General features: G+C 47.7%; 1 protein-coding gene across 1 annotated transcript; it reads left to right on the top strand.

Moving 5' to 3' along the window:
- Positions 1 to 1,440: 1,440 nt before the first annotated feature.
- Positions 1,441 to 18,205, top strand: Nphs1 (NPHS1 adhesion molecule, nephrin). The gene is made up of 29 exons (XM_027941236.2): positions 1,441 to 1,498; positions 1,600 to 1,815; positions 1,890 to 2,012; positions 2,210 to 2,338; positions 2,859 to 2,940; positions 3,296 to 3,399; positions 3,588 to 3,715; positions 3,804 to 3,975; positions 4,124 to 4,281; positions 4,498 to 4,642; positions 4,743 to 4,867; positions 6,036 to 6,222; positions 6,433 to 6,562; positions 6,735 to 6,907; positions 7,270 to 7,410; positions 7,493 to 7,633; positions 8,060 to 8,181; positions 9,007 to 9,181; positions 9,281 to 9,437; positions 9,517 to 9,668; positions 11,079 to 11,190; positions 11,274 to 11,455; positions 12,918 to 12,974; positions 15,046 to 15,165; positions 15,304 to 15,328; positions 15,437 to 15,512; positions 15,685 to 15,778; positions 15,883 to 15,989; positions 18,074 to 18,205. Exons 1-29 carry the CDS (start codon positions 1,441 to 1,443, stop codon positions 18,203 to 18,205), a joined length of 3,723 nt encoding a protein of 1,240 aa, XP_027797037.2.
- The last annotated feature ends 4,688 nt before the right edge of the window (positions 18,206 to 22,893 follow it).

Below are 22,893 nucleotides of genomic sequence, written 5' to 3' on the forward strand. Positions count from 1 at the left end.
ATTCAGGGATGTGAGAATCAGGACTCAGAGCTGGAGAAACTAATAAGAGAAAGAGGCACAGGCAGGAAGATTCACTGAGAACAAATATTTATTGAGTTCCTGAGGTATGAGAAACTGAATGTGAGGTAGGAGCAGCGAGAGCTGAGAACAGAGACAGAAAAAAAAAATTAAAAAAAAATAGACAGGCTTACAAAGACAGTGGAATAGTTAATAAAAGGTTGACTGAGATTTAACTATGAGAGAGAGAGAGAGAAAGAGAGAGACGTTTCAAAGAGATAAAGATAAATCATGATGGATAAAGAAAGGGACTAAGACACACATGGAAGGGAGGAAGAGATGGGGGAATGGTAGGAATGGAGACAGAAAGAAGTTCACGGCGTCTTTGCTAAAGGTCACCCACACTAAAGGCTGGCAGATTTGGACTCATCTTTTCCTTGCACTGTTCTGACTGCCCTGAACCCTGCACACTCACACAAAAGACACTCTGACCCAGTCACACACTCGGCACACACCTTCACAAATCACAATTCACTCTTGGCTTCCTTCCTCTCACACACATGCTCACACATACAGGCATGCTCTCACACCCTCATGCACACACAGGTAACTTCCCTCTCTCCTACACTCTCCCAGTTTCACATACACTTCTGTACACTCCCCAGCAGAGATCCCATATGCACTGAGGGGCTGATTGTCTACTCAGGAAAGGATGGGACTTGCCAAGGTCATGCTCTGGACAGGGAAGAGCTGGCCCAGCTCTCTACTCCCTAAGCTGAACTAGGAGATGACCCATGTCTGGTCTGCTCTCCCAGGCCCTTGGGGTTATGGGAGCTGGGGAGGCACCGAGGAATGTGCCTGGCATGTGCTGACAGGGGATTTCATGGTCCAGCTGGGCCAGGAGGAGCCTGCTGGGTGGAGGCTGGAGTCGGAGACTCAGGAGTGGCTTGGCTCTGCCACTGACTGCCTCTTTGCTCTCCTGGGCTGATGGGGCTCACTGGACTCTGAGCAGCAAGTCTTTTTTTTTTTTTTTTTTTGTGGGACTGTGAGTGGTGGAAGAGGGTGAAGGGGCAGGGGGTAGCAGGAGAGAAGAGAAACAGACTGTCAAGGAGATGGATGGACAGATGGATGGATAGATAGATAGATTGAGGTGGAAAGACAGGCCAAGGGTGGTGGTGGGGGGATTCAGAGAGTTGCTCAGAGAGAAAGAGCCTGAGACAGGGAGAGAAAGAGACAGAGACTCAGACAGAGAGACTGGGACAGAGGGAGAATGAGATGGAGATAAAGAGACACTCCCAGAGAGAGGAAAATGGAGAGAGTTGGAAAAAGAGACAAAAAGAGAACAAGAGACAAAGACACAGAGAGAGGGAGTCAGAGAAAGGTAGTGGCAGACATACGTGGCAGTCAATGGGCACTGTGGGAGCCATGGCCAGAGGAACTGGAATGGCCCTGAGGACACCCATCAGGGCTCCCTTGATGCTCATGGGGCTGCTGACCACAGGTGAGTGGGACACTGGCTCTGTACCCAGTGCCAAATGGCCTTCATTTCCCACCTTTTAGACAAACCTCTGCCCTTTCTTGCTGATCCTTTTGTGTCTCCAGGCCTGGCTCAGTTGCCAATCCCTGCCTCAGCCCCTCGTGGTTTCTGGGCCCTGTCTGAAAACCTGACGGCTGTGGAGGGGGCCACAGTTGAGCTGCGGTGCGGGGTCACTGCCCCTGGCAGTGTGGTACAATGGGCCAAGGATGGGCTACTCCTAGGCCCCCACCCTGGGATCCCGGGCTTCCCGAGGTACCGCCTCAAAGGAGATCCTGCTAGAGGTGAGAGATCAGAGCCTGAGACTCTGAGCCACCAGCAGAGGCTGTGGTCTTGACCCTGTGGGCCTCTTCTGCAGGTGAATTCCACCTGAACATTGAAGCATGTGACCTGAGCGATGACGCCGAGTATGAGTGCCAGGTCAGCCGCTCAGAGATGGGCCCCGAGCTCGTGTCTCCCAGAGTCATCCTCTCCATCCTGGGTATGGGTGAGAGACCCCCAGGACCCTCAAGTCTGGGCTTCTAGTCCTCTTTTCCTCTAGGATGTGGGAGCTGATGGTCCCAGATCCTCCTCCCCCAGATCCTGGGTACAGAACTCATTTCCGGAGCAAGGAGACTTGGCCCACATCCTCCTGTCCTTCTCAGTGGTGGAGGCTGATTCTACATCCTTTCTCATCAGTTCCCCCCAAGGTGCTTCAGCTGACCCCTGAGGCAGGGAGCACAGTCACCTGGGTAGCTGGGCAGGAGTATACGGTCAGCTGTGTGTCTGGGGATGCAAAGCCAGCACCTGATATCACCTTTCTCCAAAGTGAGTGTGGGTGAATTGGTGGGGACAGTGTGATGCCCCTAGAGTAGGGAGTCTGTGTGTTATGCCTTCCTGGGGGCCCAGAAAATATAACCGAGATAGGACCCTGGAGTAGGCAAGGGGAGAAGCTGAGGCTTCTTTCTTTTGAGAATGGGATGCACTGGGTGGGAGGGGACACCCGGGGAGGCATCCAGGAGACCACAGGAATGCTGGTCGGGGGCCTGGAAGAAGCCAAGGTTCAGGCAAGATGTGGGCAGGGAGGGTGGCACAGGAATGAAAAGCTGAGGTGATACCAACAGAAGGAAGAGGCCCAGGACCTGAGAACTCCAGTCATTTGGGAAAATTCCAGGGAACAGAAGTGAGGGAGTCCTAAGTCTTACAGGACAACAGGAATTTCCAGGGGACAAAGCTGGCACCTCAGGTTCTTTTCCTCCAGAACCAGGAGGAAGGGGGCATCATGACCACCCCAGAATCTACTGTGGGGAGTGCCCAGCACCCCCTGCAGCCCTCTTGTTGCCCCAAGGTGGACAAACAATATCTGATGTTTCTGCTAACGTGAACGAGGGGTCCCAGGAGAAACTCTTCATGACAGAGGCCACAGCCAGGTATGCCAGTTGGGGGTATCCTGTCTTCCTGTTTCCCCGTAAGAGCTCCATATCCCAGGTATTCAGGCTGGAAACTCAGGCTGGGTATGAACATCCGGGACTCAATTCTTTACTCAACACCCAAAACTTCTTCAAGGGAACCCCAGTTTCAGGATATTAAGTATAAACATTTGGAGCCAGTATGGCCCCCTGAAGCCCTAATTCTTATTGCTAAAGCCCAAAATCCTTCCCATGGGACTCCAGATCTTAGAGGAAATCAGTATGGAGACTTAGACTAGGTGTGGAGGCCTGGGACTCCCACTTCATCAATTTCAGAAGATGACTCTGACTCCAGAATTCCAACTTCCCATCCCAGGGTGACACCCCAGAGCTCGGATAATGGGCAGTTACTAGTCTGTGAGGCATCCAGCCCAGCTTTGGACACTCCCATCAAGGCTTCCATCACCATGAATGTTCTGTGTAAGTGGAGAACTGACTCAGTTGTGGGCCCGGAGGATGGGAGGCAGGATTGGGGGTCTTGGGGGATTGCAAGAATTATGGGAAATTCAGTCATGCCAAAGAGAAACGTGGGAATTCAGAGTCTGGCTATGGAGACTAGAAAGAATGAATGGACTCCCCAGGCCTACTGAGTGGCTATTGCTCCCCAGTCCCCCCAGGACCCCCTGTCATCCAGTGGCCAGGCCTGGAAGAAGGGCACGTGAGGGCAGGGCAGAGCCTGGAGCTGCCGTGCACGGCTCGAGGGGGAAATCCGCCAGCCACACTACAGTGGCTGAAGGTGAGGGCAAAGGCCAACATGGAAGGCTTGGGGGTGGCCAGATCCAGGAACGGGCTCTGAGCTGCTCTAGGTCTGACCCTATCTCCAGAATGGCCAGCCTGTGTCCACAGCGTGGGGCACAGAGCATGTTCAGGCAGTGGCCCGCAGTGTGCTGGTGATGACCGTGCAGCCAGAAGACCACGGAGCGAGGCTCAGCTGTGAAGCCTACAACAGCGTATCTACAGGGACCCAGGAACAAAGCATCACGCTACAGGTCACCTGTGAGTCCTGGTGCTAGCTGTCTGTCAGCCCGTGTCCCCACATCATGCTTATCCATTGCCATTTGGGTGCCATCTCCTTGTCTGTCTAGGCTGGTCTGTGAGGAACCCAGTTCAGTCCAGGGTCTTTCTCTGTCCATCTGTCCCGCAGTTCCCCCCAGTGCCATTACCATCCTGGGATCTGCGTCACAGACTGAGAACAAGAATGTGACACTGTGCTGCATCGCCAAGTCCAGTCGCCCTCGGGTCCTGCTGCAGTGGTGGCTGGGGGGGCGGCAGCTGCTTCCTACGGATGAAACAGTCATGGATGTGAGGAGGGGGCTGAGCCAGGCGGGGGGCTGAGGGCACAACTTCTGGAGTGAGGACAAGAAGGCTTGGAGGCCTTGGTCCTTGAGAATTGTGGCCTGGGGCCCCCTGAATCCTGCATCTGATGTGCCCCTGCTGGGGTCTGGGGTAGGCCCAGGCCTCTGGTACCATGGGTGGGGATGTTTTAGTCCCCAAGTCCCAAATCTCATTTTCTGCTAGGGCCTGCATGGTGGCCACATCTCCATGTCTAATCTGACGTTCCTGGTGCGGCGGGAAGACAATGGCCTGACCCTCACCTGCGAGGCCTTCAGTGAGGCCTTCACCAAGGAAACTTTCAAGAAGTCGCTCACCTTGAATGTGAAATGTGAGTCCTTATCCTGATCCAGGAATGCCACCAGGCCCCACAGATCCCACCCTGAGGCCCCAGCCCAGAGGCAAAGTCACCCTCCAGCCTCTCCCTACAGATCCTGCCCAGAAGCTGTGGATTGAGGGACCAGCACAGGGGAAGTATCTCAGGACTGGGACACGGGTGAGGCTGGTGTGTTTGGCCATTGGGGGCAACCCAGACCCCTCCCTCACCTGGTACAAGGTCAGTGCCCGCATGGGTTGTCGGGTGACCAGGAATTTGGGGAAGGATGAGGACGCTCCTCTCCTTCCAAGATCCTTTCCAAGATCTCCAAAGATCTTGGAAAAACCTTAATTTCTTGAAAAATACTGGAGATTCTGAATTTTGTTAGGGAATTGTAAGAGAAAAAAAATGTCATGAGAATTATATGGAATCTTAAGGAAAATTCTGGGAATTCTAGAAAAACAATTCCAGGATAAAAGAAGGAATTCTGAATCAAGATTGGGAATTCTAGAGATAAAGGCAATTAATTCCATTAAAGTTAAAAGAAATTCTGGTGAAAAGTTCAATTCAGGGAAAATGTCAAGAATTTTAGGGAAAAACCAGGAATTCAAAAAACAAAAACAAACAAAATGACAATGATATTTTGGGCAAAGGCTAGATATTTGGGGGAAAAGACTAGTGATTTCACAGAACATTGAAAATCCTTTAATATTAAATTGAATTCTTGAGATATATAGGTAAGAAAATAAAGTTCCATTAAAATTAAAGGAAATGGGATAGAATTCTGGGAAAATTCTAGCAAGTTAGGGAGCTACTGTAAATTCTGGAGAAAAGACTAGGAATTATAGGCTGGCAACAGGATTCCATTTTAATTGAATGGAATTCTGGGGAAATACCAAGAATTGGGGCAACACATAGGATTCTAGTGATCAGGATAATAAGGGAATATTGAGAAAAAAGATCAGAACTCTGCAGAAGTCACTGGAATTAAGCGAAAGGTCAAAAGGAGTGGGAATGTTAAGTAAAAGAACTGAGGATAGGAAAAAGGGAAGGAAGTTCTGCCAAAGATTTGGGAATTTCAAGGAAATTTCTGGTTCATAGTGTGGTTAATATTGAAGAAATGGAATTTGAGGAGTAGGGCAGAGGGTCCTGGGGGACTGGGAAGGTGGGGCGAGGCAGGAGGTGAGATCTCAGGGGGCTCAGGGAAAGAGGAAGAGACTCGGGGTTAGGGGTTCTGAATTCCTGGTCCACTTCTTACTCTAGCGGGATGCCAGTTGATGGGAATGCCTTTTCCTTATCACACAAAGGACTTGTCTGGTCTGGCAATGACCAATCCAATAGGGTCGTCTCAGGACTGGGTGGGGAAGGGCAGGGCTACCTGCGGTCCCCAGCCAGTCCCGGTCCTCAGAACTCCCGCGTCGTGACGGAGCAGCGGCTGCAGCAGGAGTCCCGGCGGGTGCACCTGGGAAGTACCGAGAAGTCTGGGAGCACCTTCTCCCGCGAACTGGTGCTGGTCGCAGGTCCGTCGGACAATCAGGCCAGGTTCTCGTGCAAGGCGGGCCAGCTTATGGTGTCCACGCAGCTGGTGGTGCAGTGTGAGGATGCCAAAGGACGGGACGGGTGGAGGGTTTGGCTGGCGCGGGGTACAGACTACACAGCCAGGCCGGGGTGTTTGGACTCCCAAACACCAAGTGGTGGGCGGGGCCGGGCTGGGGACTGCAGACTGGGCGGGGTCTGGGGGTCAAGATGCTGTGAAAATAGGCCAGGGGTCTCCTGACTCAGCCTCGCTCCTCTGACCCGCTAAGTTCCTCCGACTAATTTGACGATCCTGGCCAACGTGTCTGCGCTGCGCCCAGGGGACGCCTTAAACTTGACGTGTGTCAGCATTAGCAGCAACCCACCAGTCAACTTGTCCTGGGACAAGGAGGGGGAGAGGTGAGAGTGTGAGGCTCCGCCCCTCCAAGGTTCGGTTCACACCCAATCCGTTCTGGTCCCACCCGAGATTGTTGGGCCCTAGAGACTGTTGGAGCAATAGCCCTCCAATCTCTAGTTTTGGTCCCACCCTCGCACCAGCCCCGGATGACCCAACTGTCTGCGGTGTGCACAGGCTGGAAGACGTGGCCGCACCTCCCCAGAGCGCCCCGTTCAAAGGCTCTGCTGCGTCCAGGAGCGTTTTTCTTCAAGTGTCATCCCGCGACCACGGCCACCGTGTCACCTGCCGCGCCCACAGTGCGGAGCTCCGCGAAACCGTGAGCTCCTTCTACCGGCTCAATGTGCTGTGTACGTGGGTTGGTCTGTAACCCTTGATCCCCTCCTGACCCTAAACTACTCCAGTCTTCACCTTGACACTGTCCTTAGCCACTACTCCAATCCTGTTACTTTCCTACCTTTATCCTGATCCATGCCCCAACTCGTATTTGCCCCAACCCCTAACCCCTATCCTGACCCCTTTCTCCTTCCTTAAGCCTAACGTTGGTTCTATACTTTTCCTAAACTGAATTTTAAGTTCTATCCTGTTACCTCTCCCCAACCCTAGTCCTTCCTTACTCCGACTTTAACCCTTAGACCTGTGCCTGATCTCAATTCATTCCTGTCCCCGACTTTAACAACACTCTTGACTCCCTGCGGCTCTCCCTCTGAAGACCGTCCAGAGTTCCTGGGGGAGCAGGAGCTCGTGGTAACCGCGGTGGAGCAGGGCCAGGCACTGCTGCCTGTGTTGGTATCCGCTAACCCCGCTCCGGAGGCCTTCAACTGGACCTTCCGCGGCTATCGCCTCAGCCCAGGTGCGGGAAGGGGACACACAGCGGGGTGTGGGTTCCTGGTGATGGGAGGGTCTGCCACGCCCCTTACCCTGACTTTCCCCAGCTGGCGGTCCCCGGCACCGCATCCTGCCTGGTGGGGCTCTGCAGCTATGGAACGTGACACGTGCGGACGATGGCTTCTACCAGTTGCACTGCCAGAACTCAGAGGGCACCGCTGAAGCCCTAGTGCGGCTGGATGTGCATTGTGAGCCCCGCCCCGATCACTCCAGGAAATTAGGGTCTCTGGGAACCCTGCCTACCATTGGGGACTTTGGGACCCACTGTGGAGTCTCCTCATTGCAGAAGCTCTACCCACTTAGGGACAACCACCCATCCTAGAATCCTCCCATTCTGGAAGTCCTTTCACTTCTCTTGTGGAATCTGTGCCCACTAAAAAGACCCAGTGTGGAATCTCTACCCAGAGAGGCCGACCACCTAAAAGGGAGCTACTCCCTTCAGGGAGCCAAGCCCACTGTAAAGTCTCACTCTTCAAGTACATCACATAGATGGCAAACTCTCCACACACCTAGCTTTCCAGGTCACCTCTAAGACATGCCTCTTGTCTGGAGCACTCTCCCACCATGATCTATCTGGGCCCAAGTGCCTTTCCCAACCCCCTATCTCCCACCAGATGCTCCCACCATCCGTGCCCTCCAGGACCCTACCGAGGTGAATGTCGGGGGTTCTGTGGACATCGTCTGCACTGCTGATGCCAATCCCATCCTCCCAGAGATGTTTAACTGGGAGAGGCTGGTGAGGACCCAGCCTTCAGTGAATGGAGATGGGGCAGGGGGCTGTGCTTTCATAACTGTGAGATCCTCGGGAATGAAGTCCACATCCGTGTGATTGTATAACTAGAGATTCATCAGGGCATACTCCAAGAATGAGTAACTGTTAGTCAAACAGTAGAGGGATGGGTGGATGAGTGGATTTATAGTTAGGTGAGTGGGTTGGTGGATGGATAGATGGGTGGATGAATGAGTGGATGGGTGACTAGATGATGGAATGAGAGACATTAGTGGACAGATTAGTGTATATGGTAGATGGATGCATCATTAGTGGAAAGATGTATATGGAATGATGAATCGATGTATGGATTGACAGTGGAGAGATGAATAAATAGATAGCTGGATATATGGGTGAATGGTTGTATGTATTTATGAATGTGTGCACATATGAGTGAATAAATGTGCTTTAAAAAGCAGCAAGGATGGATAGATGGGTGCATAGGTAGAAGACAAATGTTGGTTTCATGAATGAGTGGGTAAGTAGATCCAAGTATAAGTGGATGAATGGGTGGCTAGATAGTTAAATGAATGGATGGATTGATGTGTGGGTGGAAGGATGCTTCCAGGCATGTGTAGTAAGATAAATGGGTGGGTGAGTGGTTGGTTGGATTGGTGCTTGAATGAATGGATTGAATAAATGTTTGGATGGATTGTAAGAGAAATTTTCATTCAATAGCTTTGTGGAGAGTAGTTGTGAGTGGGAGAATGACTTTACAGATGGGACACAGTTTGGGTGATGATGGATTTGGGGCTAAACTGGAGGACAACCCTCTGAGTCCTGGGTCCCCAGGGAGAAGAGGAAGAGGAGGACCATAGCCTAGATGACATGGAGAAGATATCAAAAGGATCCACAGGACGCCTTCGGATTCACCATGCCAAGCTGACGCAGGCTGGTGCTTACCAGTGCATTGTGGACAATGGAGTGGCACCTCCTGCCCGGGGGCTGGTCCGTCTTGTAGTCAGATGTGGGTAACATTAAACTCTTGACTTCAAAAGTCTGCCACTAAACTCACCGCACTTGTGTCCCTCCACGTACCTCATGTTGATCCCCCAACCCATCCTAGTTGCCCCCCAGGTGGAACATCCTACTCCCCTAACTAAAGTGGCTGCAGCTGGAGACAGCACCAGTTCTGCTACCCTCCACTGCCGTGCCCGAGGCGTCCCAAACATCATCTTCACTTGGTCCAAAAATGGGGTTCCTTTGGATCTCCAAGATCCCAGGTGAGCCAGGGATGCCAGGAAGTGGTCCAGCCCAAACTCTGGTCCCAGCCCCTGAATCCCTGCCTCGCTGTCTTTCCAGGTACACGGAGCACACCTATCACCAGGGTGGGGTCCACAGCAGTCTCCTGACCATTGCCAATGTGTCTGCAGCCCAGGATTACGCCCTCTTCACGTGCACAGCCACCAACCCCCTTGGCTCAGACCACACCAACATTCAACTCGTCAGCATTAGTATGATGGGAGGGGGCTGGGAGGGGTCAGGGGGATGCTTCTTGGGTCAACTCCCAAGTCCCTAGTTGGCAGTGTTGCTGACACCTGAAAGGTGTGTATGAGTGAGGATGGAGTCTCTGACCGCCCTGAATTTCCTAATGGGAGACTAGATCTTCAGGGAAACCCACAACAAAGACAAACAGATTAAAATGAGTTGGGAAGACTTATTGGGTCAAGTAACTGAAAAGAGGATTTTTCAGGAGTTGCTGGATCTGGGGCCAGCTCTTAGGTCTGCTTTTCTCTGTCTTGCCTTTAATTCTAAAGCTCCTCCTAGTGGGCTTTTAGAATTCCCAGAGGAAATAGAATTCTTTCTCCTCTGAACACTTATATGGAAAAACTAGAATGAAATATCATTGGCTCTGCTTGGATTCCAGCTCATCCCCAAATCAATCATCTGATGGAAGGGGCAACCCTCTAATTGGTCAGGCCTGGTCACATGTCCATCTTCCTAGGAGTGGAGTCACTTCCATCAGAAGAATGTGACCTGAGAATGTGAGAGGGTGGTTCTCCAAAGGGAAATTCAGGGTGTTGGAACTGTAAGCAATGAGAATGGATGTGAGGTTGGCATAAAAAACCCACTGAAAGGAACATGTATGTACATGTGTATGTATGTGTGTGTGTGTATATAACATATATGCATATGTGTATATATATATATATATATATATATATATATATATATATATATATATATTCATCTACTTGCTAAAATTTATTTGTAATCTCCAAAGCAATACTCATGGTACTTTGTGGTCACTCAAGGACATATACAGAGTGATGCAAAATTTGAGTCACCTGCTGTGCGTGTTCCTAGCTGAGACTGAACAAGATGACACTCCACATCTTGTTCCAGCTCTTATACTGTAAATAAGTGTGGTTTATTTAGTGTCACTTTAAAAAAACTTTTTGTGCTTTGGGTTGGTGATTTTGTCATTTAAAATGCCCGCCAAGCACAAAGCTGAAATGCTGTCCACTATTTCTAAGTGCAAGATGGCTGTGATAGAAAAAAATACTTGTGCTCTGGATAAGTTTGTTCGGGCTGGAGTGAGAGTGCTTTTGGCCACGTACTAGTGGTGAATCCCAGTACGTGTTGCATAAGGCACCTTTAACAGGAACACGCCTAAACAAGATCCTATATTCATTGGTTGATGAAAATGCTGTGACAAGAGGTTTGAAGAAAACTAACCCTGAGTTTCCTTTACAAGCAACAGTTTAGTATTTTCCAGCTTAGTGTTCACAGTGAACTTATTGAACGTAATGACCATGAATAATGAAATTAACTGTAATTTAGAATTATTATTAGGAAAAAACTGAAAGGAATCTTCTAGAATCCTTTTGTATCTTCTATTTTCCCCATCCTTCTTTCCAAAGGCCGTCCTGACCCCCCACTGGGATTCAAGGTCCTAAGCATGACCCCTCACTCAGTGGGGCTGGAGTGGAAGCCCGGCTTTGATGGGGGCTTGCCACAGAGGTTCCGTATCAGGTGGGTCCTTGTCAAGGCAAGTAAGGTGTGGCAGCCAGTGGGCTGGTCATTTTCCTGAACTTACTGGCCTCTCTGTCCTACAGGTATGAGGCCCTGGAGACTCCAGGATTTCTCTACATGGATGTCATACCACCCCAGGCCACCACCTTCACATTGACTGGACTGAAGCCTTCTACACGATATAGGGTCTGGCTGCTGGCCAGCAATGCCCTGGGGGACAGTGGCTTAGCTGAAAAGGGAGTACAACTCTCCATCACTACCCCAGGTGGGAAGGACAGTCTTGGGCAGGTTGGAAAGTTCCTCAGAGGACTTAGAGGGTGGTGTAGTGAAATGGATACTAGTGTTATTCCCCTTTTACAGAGAAGTTAAGCAAATCAACCAAGGTCACACAGTTAGGAAGAGGTGGAGATGAGACTGAAATCTCAGGCAGATGAGCTCCATAGATCTACCTGTACTATCTTGGTGTGATTACTGACAAGAGGAAATTAGAAAATAGTTTGAATTGAATAAAAATGAAAACAAAAAATTTGGGGGGCAGCTAAAGTAGTGCTAAGAGGAAATTGGATGGCATTAAAATTTTATATTAGTTTTTTTATTTTAAAAAAAGTCTTCAAATAGGCATTTTACATTTCCATCGTAAGAAACTTGAAAAAGAAGAGCAAACTAAACCCAAAGAAAATGGAAGGAAGTTAAGAGAAGAAATTAATGAATGAGAAAACAGAAAAAATAAAGGAAAAAAATCAATGAAACAGAAAGCTCATTCTTTGAAAAGATCGATGAAATGTGTAAAACTGGGACCTGGGCTGTGGCCTAGCATATGTGAGGCACTAGGTTCCATCCCAGGCATCACATAAAAATAAACAAATAAAATAAAGGTATTGTGTCCATCTACAGCTAAAAAAATTTTTTTAAAAAGAAATGTGTAAAACTGATCAAGACAAAAAAGAGAGAAGACATAACTTCCAAAAATATCAGGAAAGCCAGAAGAGACATTATTACTGACCCTACGGACACAGAAAAGATATGCAGGAATATTCTGAATAACCTTAGACCAACACATTCAGTGACTTTGATGAAAGGGACAAATTCCTTGAAAATGTCTAAGAAGTATCTTATGATTCTGACAGGCCCCGTGGTTAATCCCACAGGGTCTGGCTCAGAAAAACCTGGGTTCAAGCCCCCACCTCCCCTGCCACTTCCTAGTTTTGTGAACTTAGGCAGGTGCCTCAGTTTCTAAAAATAAGGTTTCACACCAGGTGTGGTAGCACACGCCTGTAATCCCAGCAGCTAGGAAAGCTGAGACAGGAGGATCTCGAGTTCAAAGCCAGCCTCAGCAACAGCAAGGCGCTAAGCAATTCAGTGAGACCTTGTCTAGAAATAAAATATGAAATAGGGCTCAGGATGTGGGTCCTGAGAGCCCAATATCTTTTTAGGGGGACAGGGAGGGTTAAGTCAGCAAATTGATAATTCAGGTTAAAGGACTTTGTACAACATAAAGCACTCATTTATCATTTATTATTATTATTATTGATATTCCTATTGTTATTAGTGTGTTGTCATTAGTATCAGAAATACTTGGCTATCTTTAGAATACCCCTAAGAAATCATGTTCCCATTCCAACGAGTTTCAAAGTGAGGTGAAAAGCTTAGTCAGAAACTGAGAAATACATAATCATCTCAAATTTTTGTTATTAATGCATAATCTCTATATTCACCCCCTACCCCAGGCCTGGACCAGCCTTCTGGAGAACCTGACCATGAGGAACCCACAGAGCAGCCTGCAGGCAAGTGCTCAATCCCCTGAATCCTGCCCCCTCCCCTGAGAATGGAACCTTTTGACCCCATCTCCTCTCCCTTGTGGTCACAACTGCTCTGTCCCTAAAGATTCCCACTTGCATCTGAAGCTCTTCCTGTACTGGAGTGATCGATTTTTTTTCTCTTCCTAATTTAGTTTAATTGTAAAAGAATTAGCTGATTTTGAGCTCTGTAAGGAGGTTGAGTCAGGTAGTTTTAGCTGCATATCAAACCACCACCCAAACATGGGCACTTATGGCAACATACGTCATTACCCATGACTCCTTGAGTCTGGGAAAGGGTTCTGATCTAGGCGGGTTTGAGTCATCTCTACAATCAGCTGGCAGCGGGACTGAGAATTGTCCATATAGGATGGCCTCCATGTTAGTCAGCTTTTTGTCACTGTAACAAAACGTCTGAGAAAAACAACTTCAAGGGGGAAAGATTAATTTTAGCTCAGTTTTCAGTCTGTGTTCAGCTGGCTCATTGCTTTGGACCCGAGGTGAGGCAGAACATCATGGTGGAAGGGTGTGTCAGAGCAAAGCTGCTCACCTCGTGGCAGCCAGGAAGCAAAGAGAGAAAGAGCCAGCTGTGGGAAGAGAGGAAAGAGCCAGGGACAAGACAGAGGCCCCAAGGATCCTCTTCCTTCAACTCGGCCCCATATCCTGCAGTTGCCGTCACCTCCCAATAGTCCAGTTAGCTAAGGATCCAACAGTGGATTAATCTATTGATTAGGTTAGAGCCCCCATGATTGGATCTCTTCCTCAAAGTGCCCCCCACATTGCTGCATTGGGGATGAAGCCTGCAGCACATGAGCCTTCGGGGACACTTCATATTCAAACCAAAGAGCATCCTTCTCTTCACATGTCTGGCAGTCATCTGGCTGTTGATTGGGACATTGGAAATAACTGGGTCACATGTCTCTCCCTGTCATATTCACAGGGAGGTGGTCCTAGGGGTCCCAAGAACAGAAAGAGAAGAAAAACTAATTTACTAGCATTTTTCAAGTTTCTGATTCTGTCACATTGTTTTGTCTCATTGGCTCCAGCACAGTTGGGTGGAAGGGGGATTATGCAACAGTGTAGAAACAGCTGGACATGGTGATACAGGCCTGTAATCCCAGGGGCTCGGGAGGAAGAGGCAGGAGGGTTCCAAGTTTGAGGCCAGCCTCAGAAATTTAGTGAGGCCCTAAATAACTTAGCAAGACCCCGCCCTAAAATAAAAAGGGCTAGGATGTGGCTCAGTGGTAGAGCATCCCTGAGGGTTCAATCCCCTAGGACCAAAAAAAAAAAAAAAAAAAAAAAGACAAAAACAGGGTGAGAGGCCCTCCCACCTTCCGCACTTCTAGCTTTCATTCTACTTCTTGGCTGTGTGTAGATGTGTCCTAACTGTTGTGCCAAAGAGCCACCATGAGTCAAATGCCAATCACTGTGGAAAGCGGAATGAGTGATCTTTTCCAGGGTGGGTCAGGTGATCCCCCTAGAGTCCTGTAGGAACCACACAGACTAGGAGCAGGGGACTGGCTCTTTTCCCAAGAGAAAACAAGTGTCCTTAGCAGTTGATGGCAAAATGGAGGGACTGAACCTTGTCTTCAGGGATATGGTAACCCACTATTGGCTGGGATGGCGGTTGGTGGAAATAAGTCATTGGTGATGAAATCTGTGGAGAAGAAAGGACATTGTGGATAGGCACTTGATTATTCCAAGGCTCAGAGTTGTGAATTTGCTTTGGCGATTCTGGAAATAGGTAGTGGTTCGTTTGTGTGACCAGAAGGTACAATTCCGGGGTCTATGGTTGGTGGGCAACACTAGAGCTGTGGAATAGGCTGGATTATAGAGAGGGCTCAGGCAGTGGCTGAACCTGCTGCTGACTTGACTTGAGGGAGGAGCCATCTGCCCTTAGATGGCAAGAAGAGGTGGAGACGGAGATTGTTGCTCATTCGCTTCCTTGACCTTGGGTAGGGAGGAGGGCTTTGCTTGATCAGGGGCGGCTTTCTCAGACAGCTCCATTGCACCCAGAGAAGATTGCTTGGGGCTCGCTGAGAGGACTCTCCACCCCTAGGACCCTCTGGGCTGCCCCTGCTACCCGTGTTGTTTGCTGTTGGGAGTCTTTTGCTGCTTTCCAATGCTTCCTGTGTGGCGGGGTTCCTCTGGCGACGGAGACTGAAACATCTTGCTGAGGGTGAGGAGAGGTCCTGCTCCTACCAGGACAGAGGCCCTAGGGGGACAGGAACCCTGGGGTTGCTGCATATTTGCAGTCTCCCCAGGACCAGGTGGGCTCACATGGCATCTCTGATTCCTTTCCCCCTATTTCTCTCAGGCATCTCAGAGAAGACAGAGGCAGGGTAAGTAGGGGCATTTTGCTGTAAAGAAGGCTCTGAGGAAGGCGGTTTGGGGGTGACAGTGGCAGAGGGTCAATCACCCAACTGCCGCCCATACCTCCATCTTGGAAGGTCGGAGGAGGAGAGAGTCAGGAATGAATATGAGGAGAGCCAGTGGACTGGGGACCGGGACACTCAAAGCTCCATGGTGAGTGGGGGTGGCTTGGACCGATCCAATGACAGGGTGACAAACTCTACTGTGAGCTTCAGGTTAATCATTTCCCTTTGTGTAACTGTGGAGTCAGAAAATGGAAAGGACTTTACCTGTTTTTTTTTTTTTTGTCTGTTTGTGTGTGTGTGTGTATGTGTGTGCCTGACAGGCTAGCACGTCAGAAGTAGAGCCATATTACCACTCCATGAAGGACTTCAGCCCTCGGCTGCCTCCCACACTGGAGGAGGGATCTTATCCCCAAGGTGAGTCAGGACCCCATCAGGACCGCCCCCATTCCAAGGTTCTCTGACATCTGGACTGGGTGCCCTGATGACTCTTCCTTCCACTCCAACTCTGGGTTTCACAGGTCTCAAAGATGAGGACATGGCCTTTCCCGGGCACCTGTATGATGAGGTGGAAAGAATGTATGCCCCATCTGGAGCCTGGGGACCCCTGTATGATGAAGTACATATGGTAAGGAGATTTGTGTCACACGCAGTTCAGGCTGGAAACCTGCCTCCTACTGCTTGTATCAGGGTAAATTAGCTGCTGTAACAAAGAGGCCTGGCCCTAATCCAGCGGCCTAAAGAAGACAATCTAGGATTGAAGATGTATCTCAGTGACAGAGCTCTTGCTTAGCATGGGTGAGGGCGTAAGTTCAATTCCCAGCACTGCAAAGAAAGCAGGAAGCAGTTTATTTCTTCTCACATGGCTGTCAGAGGTGAGCCCTACTGTAAATGTTTATTCAGAACCCAAGTCAGAACCCAAGTTCTTCCCATTGTGTTCCTCTGCCATCTCCTGGGACATCCATCATCCACGTCTATGTGGAAGGGCCAATTTCAGCTGGAGTGAAAGGAAACACCACCCTGCCTTATGGCCCAGGTCCAGAAATGGTAAACGTCATTTCTGCTCTCATTCCGCCAGGGAAAACAGGGTCCCATTGCTATGCTTCACTGCAAAGGAGGCTGTGAAATGTAGTCTACCTTGGTACCTACACTCCTCACTATAGTTCTGCTACTGTGGAAGAACTAAGGGAAGTTTTTCCTTGGGCACTTAGTAATCTCTACCACAATGGTTAAGCAACCAGAGAGAAAGAATTTTTGGGCTCATTTCGCTGAGGAGGGATAGAATTGTCTTCAGGACCAGACAGATCCAGGAGTTTCTCCCTAAAGATTTCGTAGAAAAGCCAGGTTTGTAAACAGTTAGATTAGGAATCTTCAAAGAAAGAGAATGCCTCTTTTCCAAAACTCCCAATGCCCAGTGATGGTATTGATCTAGCTTGGGTCATATCTTCATTGTTGAACCAACCAGGCAGGGGATGGACTGTACCAATTGGACAAGCCTGGATCCGTGTCCACCCATGGGATCAGGGAGTAGAGGCCAACTCAGTTCACCAGATTGAGGGTGGGAGAAGAGAGAGAACCAGAAAGGAAGTAAAGATGGTGCCTAGGTAGATGAAAACAGCAGGCACTATGACCATCCACCCACCCATTGCCCCAAAGTAAGGAAAGTGGGGCAGAAGGCTTGACTGTGTGTGGCCTTGGCTAATGCTCTGGCATTTCTGGGCCAAGGGAGCCCCTTTAACAACGTCCCACTTGGTGCACTATTTTCTCAGACTGTAGCTCTGTACCAACAAGGAAATGACGTAGAGCCCCATGGCGCTGTCCATGGTTCTGGACTGTCCGTGCCCGGAAGGCACAGATGAGGGAATCTGCAGACATTTTCTGTAGAGGGTCAGAGAGTAAATATTTTGGGCTTTGTGAGACATAGGATTCTTCAAAACTGCTCAGCTCTGCCACAGTGGGGTTAAAGCCACTCATACATAAAAGAATGGCTGTAGCTATGTTACAATAAAACTTTATTTTTGGACACTGAAATTTGAATTTCATGTCATCTTCATATGCCACAAATATTATTATTCCTTTGATCTTCCCAACAACAATTTATAAATATCAAGCCATTCTTGGCTCTCAGGCAATACAAAAACAGGTGGCAGGCTGTATTTGGCTCATGGGCCAATCTGCTCTAAAGTTTGCTAAACAACTATTTTCTCCCAGCTCTAGAACAGAGCACATCTCTGGCAAGGATAACCCTTCACTGTCTTTTTTTCTCTTTAATTTTGATGGGGGAAGTGTTTTGTAATGCACAGGGCTAACAGAATCATGACCCACATTCCAAAATTGGCATAGCCGATATCACGATCTTTTCAAAGGGTTTGTATTCCTGACATTTAAATTATTTTCCTGCCATGAAATCATGGTATATCTTGAACTTGTTTCAAAATAATCCAGTTGGGTGGAAGTAGAGGGTGAGAAGCAGAGATTTAGATAAATCAAGATGGACCAAGGGATGGTTCTGTGGAAGTTATGTGTTGGGTATGTCATGGTTCATGAGGAGGTTCACTATAATCACTCTTCTGTGTGTAGATTGGATCTTTTCCCTAATTAAGTAGGACTTTTTCCCCTGGGAAGGTGAATAGGGGTGTGTGTCCTCTATAGCTGTGATGATGACCCAAAAAGGATCTCTCCATGGTTCTAATTCTACTTTTTGCCTATTAGGACCCTTATGACCTCCGCTGGTATGAGGACAAGTATGAGAATCCAAGAGGAATCTATGACCAAGTGGCAGAAGACTTGGATGCTTTGAGATCTGATTCTCTACCCTTTGAGCTGAGGGGAGAGCTGGTGTGACAGCCTTCTCCGAGTTTTTTCAAGACAGAACACAGGGTGGGGGGATATGTGTAAGTGACAGAAGAAGGTTCAAGCTGGTGTCAAAACATAACCAAGGCTCCTTCTGGGCTTAGTTTTAGAAACTCAACTTCTCTCAAGGGGCAGAGTCATTCACGTGACACCTCAACAATGAATAACTATTCTAAGGGTCTTTATGCTTTTTGAAGTAAAAATTCAAAATTAGAAAAGACATATTAGCAACTCATTTTGGGGGTGGGGAGCTGGGATTGTAGCTCAATGGTAAGAGCGCTTGCCTAACATGCATGAGGCACTGGGTTCAATCCCAAGCACCACATACAAATAAATAAAATGAAGGTACAGCGTTCATCTACAACTAAAAAAAAAAAAAAAGAATATAAACCCTGCTATCTTTAAAAAGAAAGGAAAAAAACTCATTTCAGGGCTGAGGATGTAGCTCAGTGGGAGAATGCCCACCTATTATGTGTGAGGCCCTGGGTTTGAGTCCCAGCATCACCAAAAGCAACAACAACAAAAAACTCAGTTCATTTTGAGTTTGATTACATCTGAAATAGCTAATTATAAGTGGAGTTTATGAACCATGGTTATGTCCTGCCTGTACCTGGCTTATTGTTTTCCACGTATATAAAACATGATGCATAAACTGTAGCACCTGTGTAAGAATAGACTGTCAAAAGGGGGGAAGATGCAAAAGAATACATACCATGATTTCTTTTATAGGAAAAACTGATTTATTGTGCTATGGTTATATAAGAGAGTGCCTTGCTCTTTAGAAGTGTGTGTTCTTCTATATTTAGGGTAAAAGGGTATTGCAGCTTCCGTTTATTCTCAAACAGATGAGAAAAAAATATGCGTATTTACACAGAGATAAAAACAGATGAAACGTGGTAAAATGTTGACATTTGGGGAATCTGGGCAAAGTGTACGTTGGAATTCTTTGTTCTGTTCTTGGAACTTTTCCATAGGTCTGAAATCATGTCAAAATAAAAGTTAAAGTTAAAAAAAATTTGTTGTAAAGCTGCCTAACAATGACAGAGATGCAAAGAAAAGGATGTGAAGCTGCGTGTCACTTGGTTCTGCCCAGCTCTTTCAGTGGTGACGATGGCACACCAATACGAAGGTACTTAATACCACTGAACTGGGTATTTCTAAATGGTTAAGATGGTAAGTTTTCTATTATAGGTATTTTACCACAATAGAAATTGAAGAGAAATCCAACTAACAAAACACAAAAATGGGCTTTGCATGGACAAAGAATGCGTCCTGAACCATGAATAATGATTAATCCGTTCTGTGTTTCTGAAGGCTCAGAAGGAAAAAAGAAAAGCAAAACAAATATTAAGGCACAACCATGTGCTTGTGAGGGTGAAACTGCCAACCAAAAATGTTTTGACAGTATCTACAAAACCCAAACATATATATGCATATGCCACGACCCACTAGTTACACACCCAACGGAGATACTTCTATATGTGAACAGAGACACTAACTAGTAGGTTCAATGGCATCGGCAACTGGAAACAACCCAATTGTCCATTAAAGGAAAATGGAACTCAATTATATATTCATCCAACGGATTCTAGGCAATGAGGATGAATGAACTACTGATATATAGAACAACATGGGCGGATTTTACCAAGATAATAGGGAATCAAAGTCAGACCCAAAGAGAACATGCTGTATGATTTCCACTGCAAACAGGCAAAACTAATCTGTGACATTGAAAGTCAAGAGTAGATATCTTTGGTAAATAGTGACTCCTGTGCCAGGAGAGTTTCTGGGGTGGGGAGTAGTAGATAATGTTATTTATTGACCTGGGAGCTAGCTATAAGGGTGTGGTCGCTCTCTGAAAATTTATCATACTGAACACTTGTAATATAGCCATGCTTTTATATGTGTTATATTTTACTTAAAATTGTATATTATATCTCACAGTTGGGATTGTGATTTTCTAATATGGTTAATTAAAAAGGAACAATTGTCGCTCTGTATCATAGTTTCCTTTCAGAAAAGGTCAATATATTATGGTCGCAGTGGGCACCAGGCTTGGGAGGCTGAGGCAGAAAGATTGCAAGTTCAAAGCCAGACCCAGCAAAAACAAGGCACTAAACAACTTAGTGAAACCCTGTGTATAAATAAAACACACACATACAGACACAGACAGACAGACAGACACACACACACAAGAAAGGAAGAAAATCGGCTGGAGACGTGGCTCAGTGGTAGAGTGCCCTGAGTTCAATCCCCAGTACCCCCCACCACACACAGGCACACAAAGAGTCAATATATTTTAACCATACCCCAAATTTTCATGTTTGCATATATGTTATGTTAATAATGTAATTAATATTGTATTTACCTTTTCTTTTTACCAACACGAATGCCTGTAAGGACATTTTCAAGTTGTTCCGGACGCGAAAGCAATACCCAGTTTTCTGGGCCCTGACTTCTGAAAGTGGGTACCGCGCCCTATGATCAATGTAGCAACTACGAACGGGTGTGCGAATGCCAAACTCTCCCACTAGGGGGCGGCACTGCCCCGTTGAGAAGACGACTTGGCCAGCGATCGTGAATCAGCGCGTGCCCATGGGGTTCTGGTGTTCAAGGGCTAGAGGTCTGTGCTGGAGATCAACACTGGTCAGGGAGTGTCCCCTGCGTGTAAGTGGCCACTGAACCCCAATATTAAAGGATAAGTAGCGGTGCAGGCGTCGAGGCCGAGAGGACTCCAGGAGCACAGTGCAGGGAGGGATTTTCCTAAAATTGCTGAAAAATAAAGGGCAAGTCTGGAAGTGTAGGAATTGAGATTGATGAGATGAGCGAGGATCAATCACGTTATCTTAGGGAGTTTGTCCTTTATCTGAGGATGGAAGTCATGTTGCAATAATAATAACAGCATTTATTCCTATTTAGAATCTACTTGTATTTATTCCTGTTTAGAATCTACTTGTATTCATGTAAAACTCTCTAAGCCCCTTGTCCACCAAATGCTAAACATCTATATTTACATCATTCAACAAAAATTAAGTCCTGTGCTAAGTAATATGTATAAATAAATGACAAAGCTAAATGTAATTCCTACCCTCATGATGGCACAGCCCGGTGAGGAGGGAGAGATTAAGTAAGTGCTTACTCAAAGATGAACAAACGTGGGCTGTGGCTGTGGCTCAGAGGTAGAGTGCTCACCCAGCATGCGTGGGGCACTGGGTTCAATCCTCAGCATCACATAAAAATAAAATGAAGATATTGTTTCCACCTATAACTAGAAAATAAATATTTTTTTTTTTTTAAAAAAAGAAGAAGAACGGACATGGCAAGATCTGCAAGGTTGCTTTGGTATTAGAGTGTTCATGGTAGAACGTCCCATCATCTGAGAGGGACCACTGTGTAAGTCAGCGTTCTGTTGCTGTGACCAAAATACCTGACCAGGACAACTCAGAGGAGGAAGAGTTTATTTTGGCTCGTGATTTTAGAGGTTCGATCCATGGTGGGCCAACTCCATTGTTCTGAGTCCAAGAGGAAGCAGAATACCATGGCTGAAGGGTGGAAGATGGGGTGGAAGATGCACCTGCCCAGGGCATCCGCCAACCAGTGACCCAACTCCCCCTTGTACTACATGATGGCAAGGTATTTTCCCCAAAGGTCTTGGGAAGCTCTGCCCCTTGGTCTTGTCACTTGGAGGGCACTGGCCTCTCTTTTAACCTGTCTCTCTCTGCAGCCAGTCCACATTACTGGCATTTCCTAACTACTGGGGGTCCTGGGGTTCCCACTCCAGCTTTGGCTTCTCCTTTACAGCTTCATGCATCACCCTCTCAGCAAAAGCCGACAGACCCTGCTACCCCTTGCCTGGCTTCCCAGGCCTTCCTTTGAATCCTCAGTGAAAGCCTCCATGAGCCCCTCATTCCAGCCTCACATGGATGATGCCAAGGTCTGCTGCCAGCTCACACATACCTGAGCTCCACGGAATCATGGCTGCAGCAACCTCTGAGTGCTGATGTAGCTCAGCATGGTTAAAAAAAAAAACAAACTTCCTAGGCCCTGATGTATGAGCAGGCACCCCCATGATCTCCTTTCAAAAGAATTTTCTCTTCTGTATCCTGGAGCCTTTAGTAGATGTGCTCTTGCAAATTCCTGAGATGCCCCCAAGTCAACTTTCCTATTGTCCCTGTGAGAAATACTCAGCATCTCTTTAGGGACTCTAATCTCTTCAATAAGCACAACTTCCTTGGTCCCAGTTTTACAAGCATTTTTTTCTGGCCAATTTGCAAGTTTAAAAAATCCTTTAGCTCTGTTTTTTGCTCCTTATTCTCACAGTAATCCTGGCCTAAAGCTGCCAGCAACATCCCTGTCACTGACTAAATGCTGTCCTGCCTTGGAATTTCCTCTGCCAGATTAATTAGTCCATCACTTCTAAATGCAGCCTCACACACAGTCTCAGGACGTGGGCAAAAAGTAGCCAAGTCCTTTGCCAGAACATAGCGTGGGTGGCCTCTTGTCCAACTCCCAACAGAGTCCTCATTTCCCCCTGAGACCTCAGGAGCACAGTCCTCATTCCTGTCACCATTCTGGTCATTTGAGCCCCCCCAGAATCACCCATTAAGCTCCACTTGCAACATTCTAAAAGTTTTCCAGCTTGCATCTCCCAAGGTTTAAAAGTCCCACAGACTGGCTCC

The sequence above is a fragment of the Marmota flaviventris genome, chromosome 18 (assembly GCF_047511675.1).
Source record: "Marmota flaviventris isolate mMarFla1 chromosome 18, mMarFla1.hap1, whole genome shotgun sequence".
Lineage (NCBI taxonomy): Eukaryota > Metazoa > Chordata > Mammalia > Rodentia > Sciuridae > Marmota > Marmota flaviventris.

Bases quoted from the DNA above. Each gene is read 5' to 3' on its own strand.
- Nphs1 (XM_027941236.2), top strand. From the start codon at position 1,441: ATGGCCCTGAGGACACCCATCAGGGCTCCCTTGATGCTCATGGGGCTG. The intron at 6,223-6,432 runs GTGAGGATGCCA...TGACCCGCTAAG, and splicing joins CACGCAGCTGGTGGTGCAGT to TTCCTCCGACTAATTTGACG. The intron at 9,669-11,078 runs GTATGATGGGAG...TTCTTTCCAAAG, and splicing joins CATTCAACTCGTCAGCATTA to GCCGTCCTGACCCCCCACTG.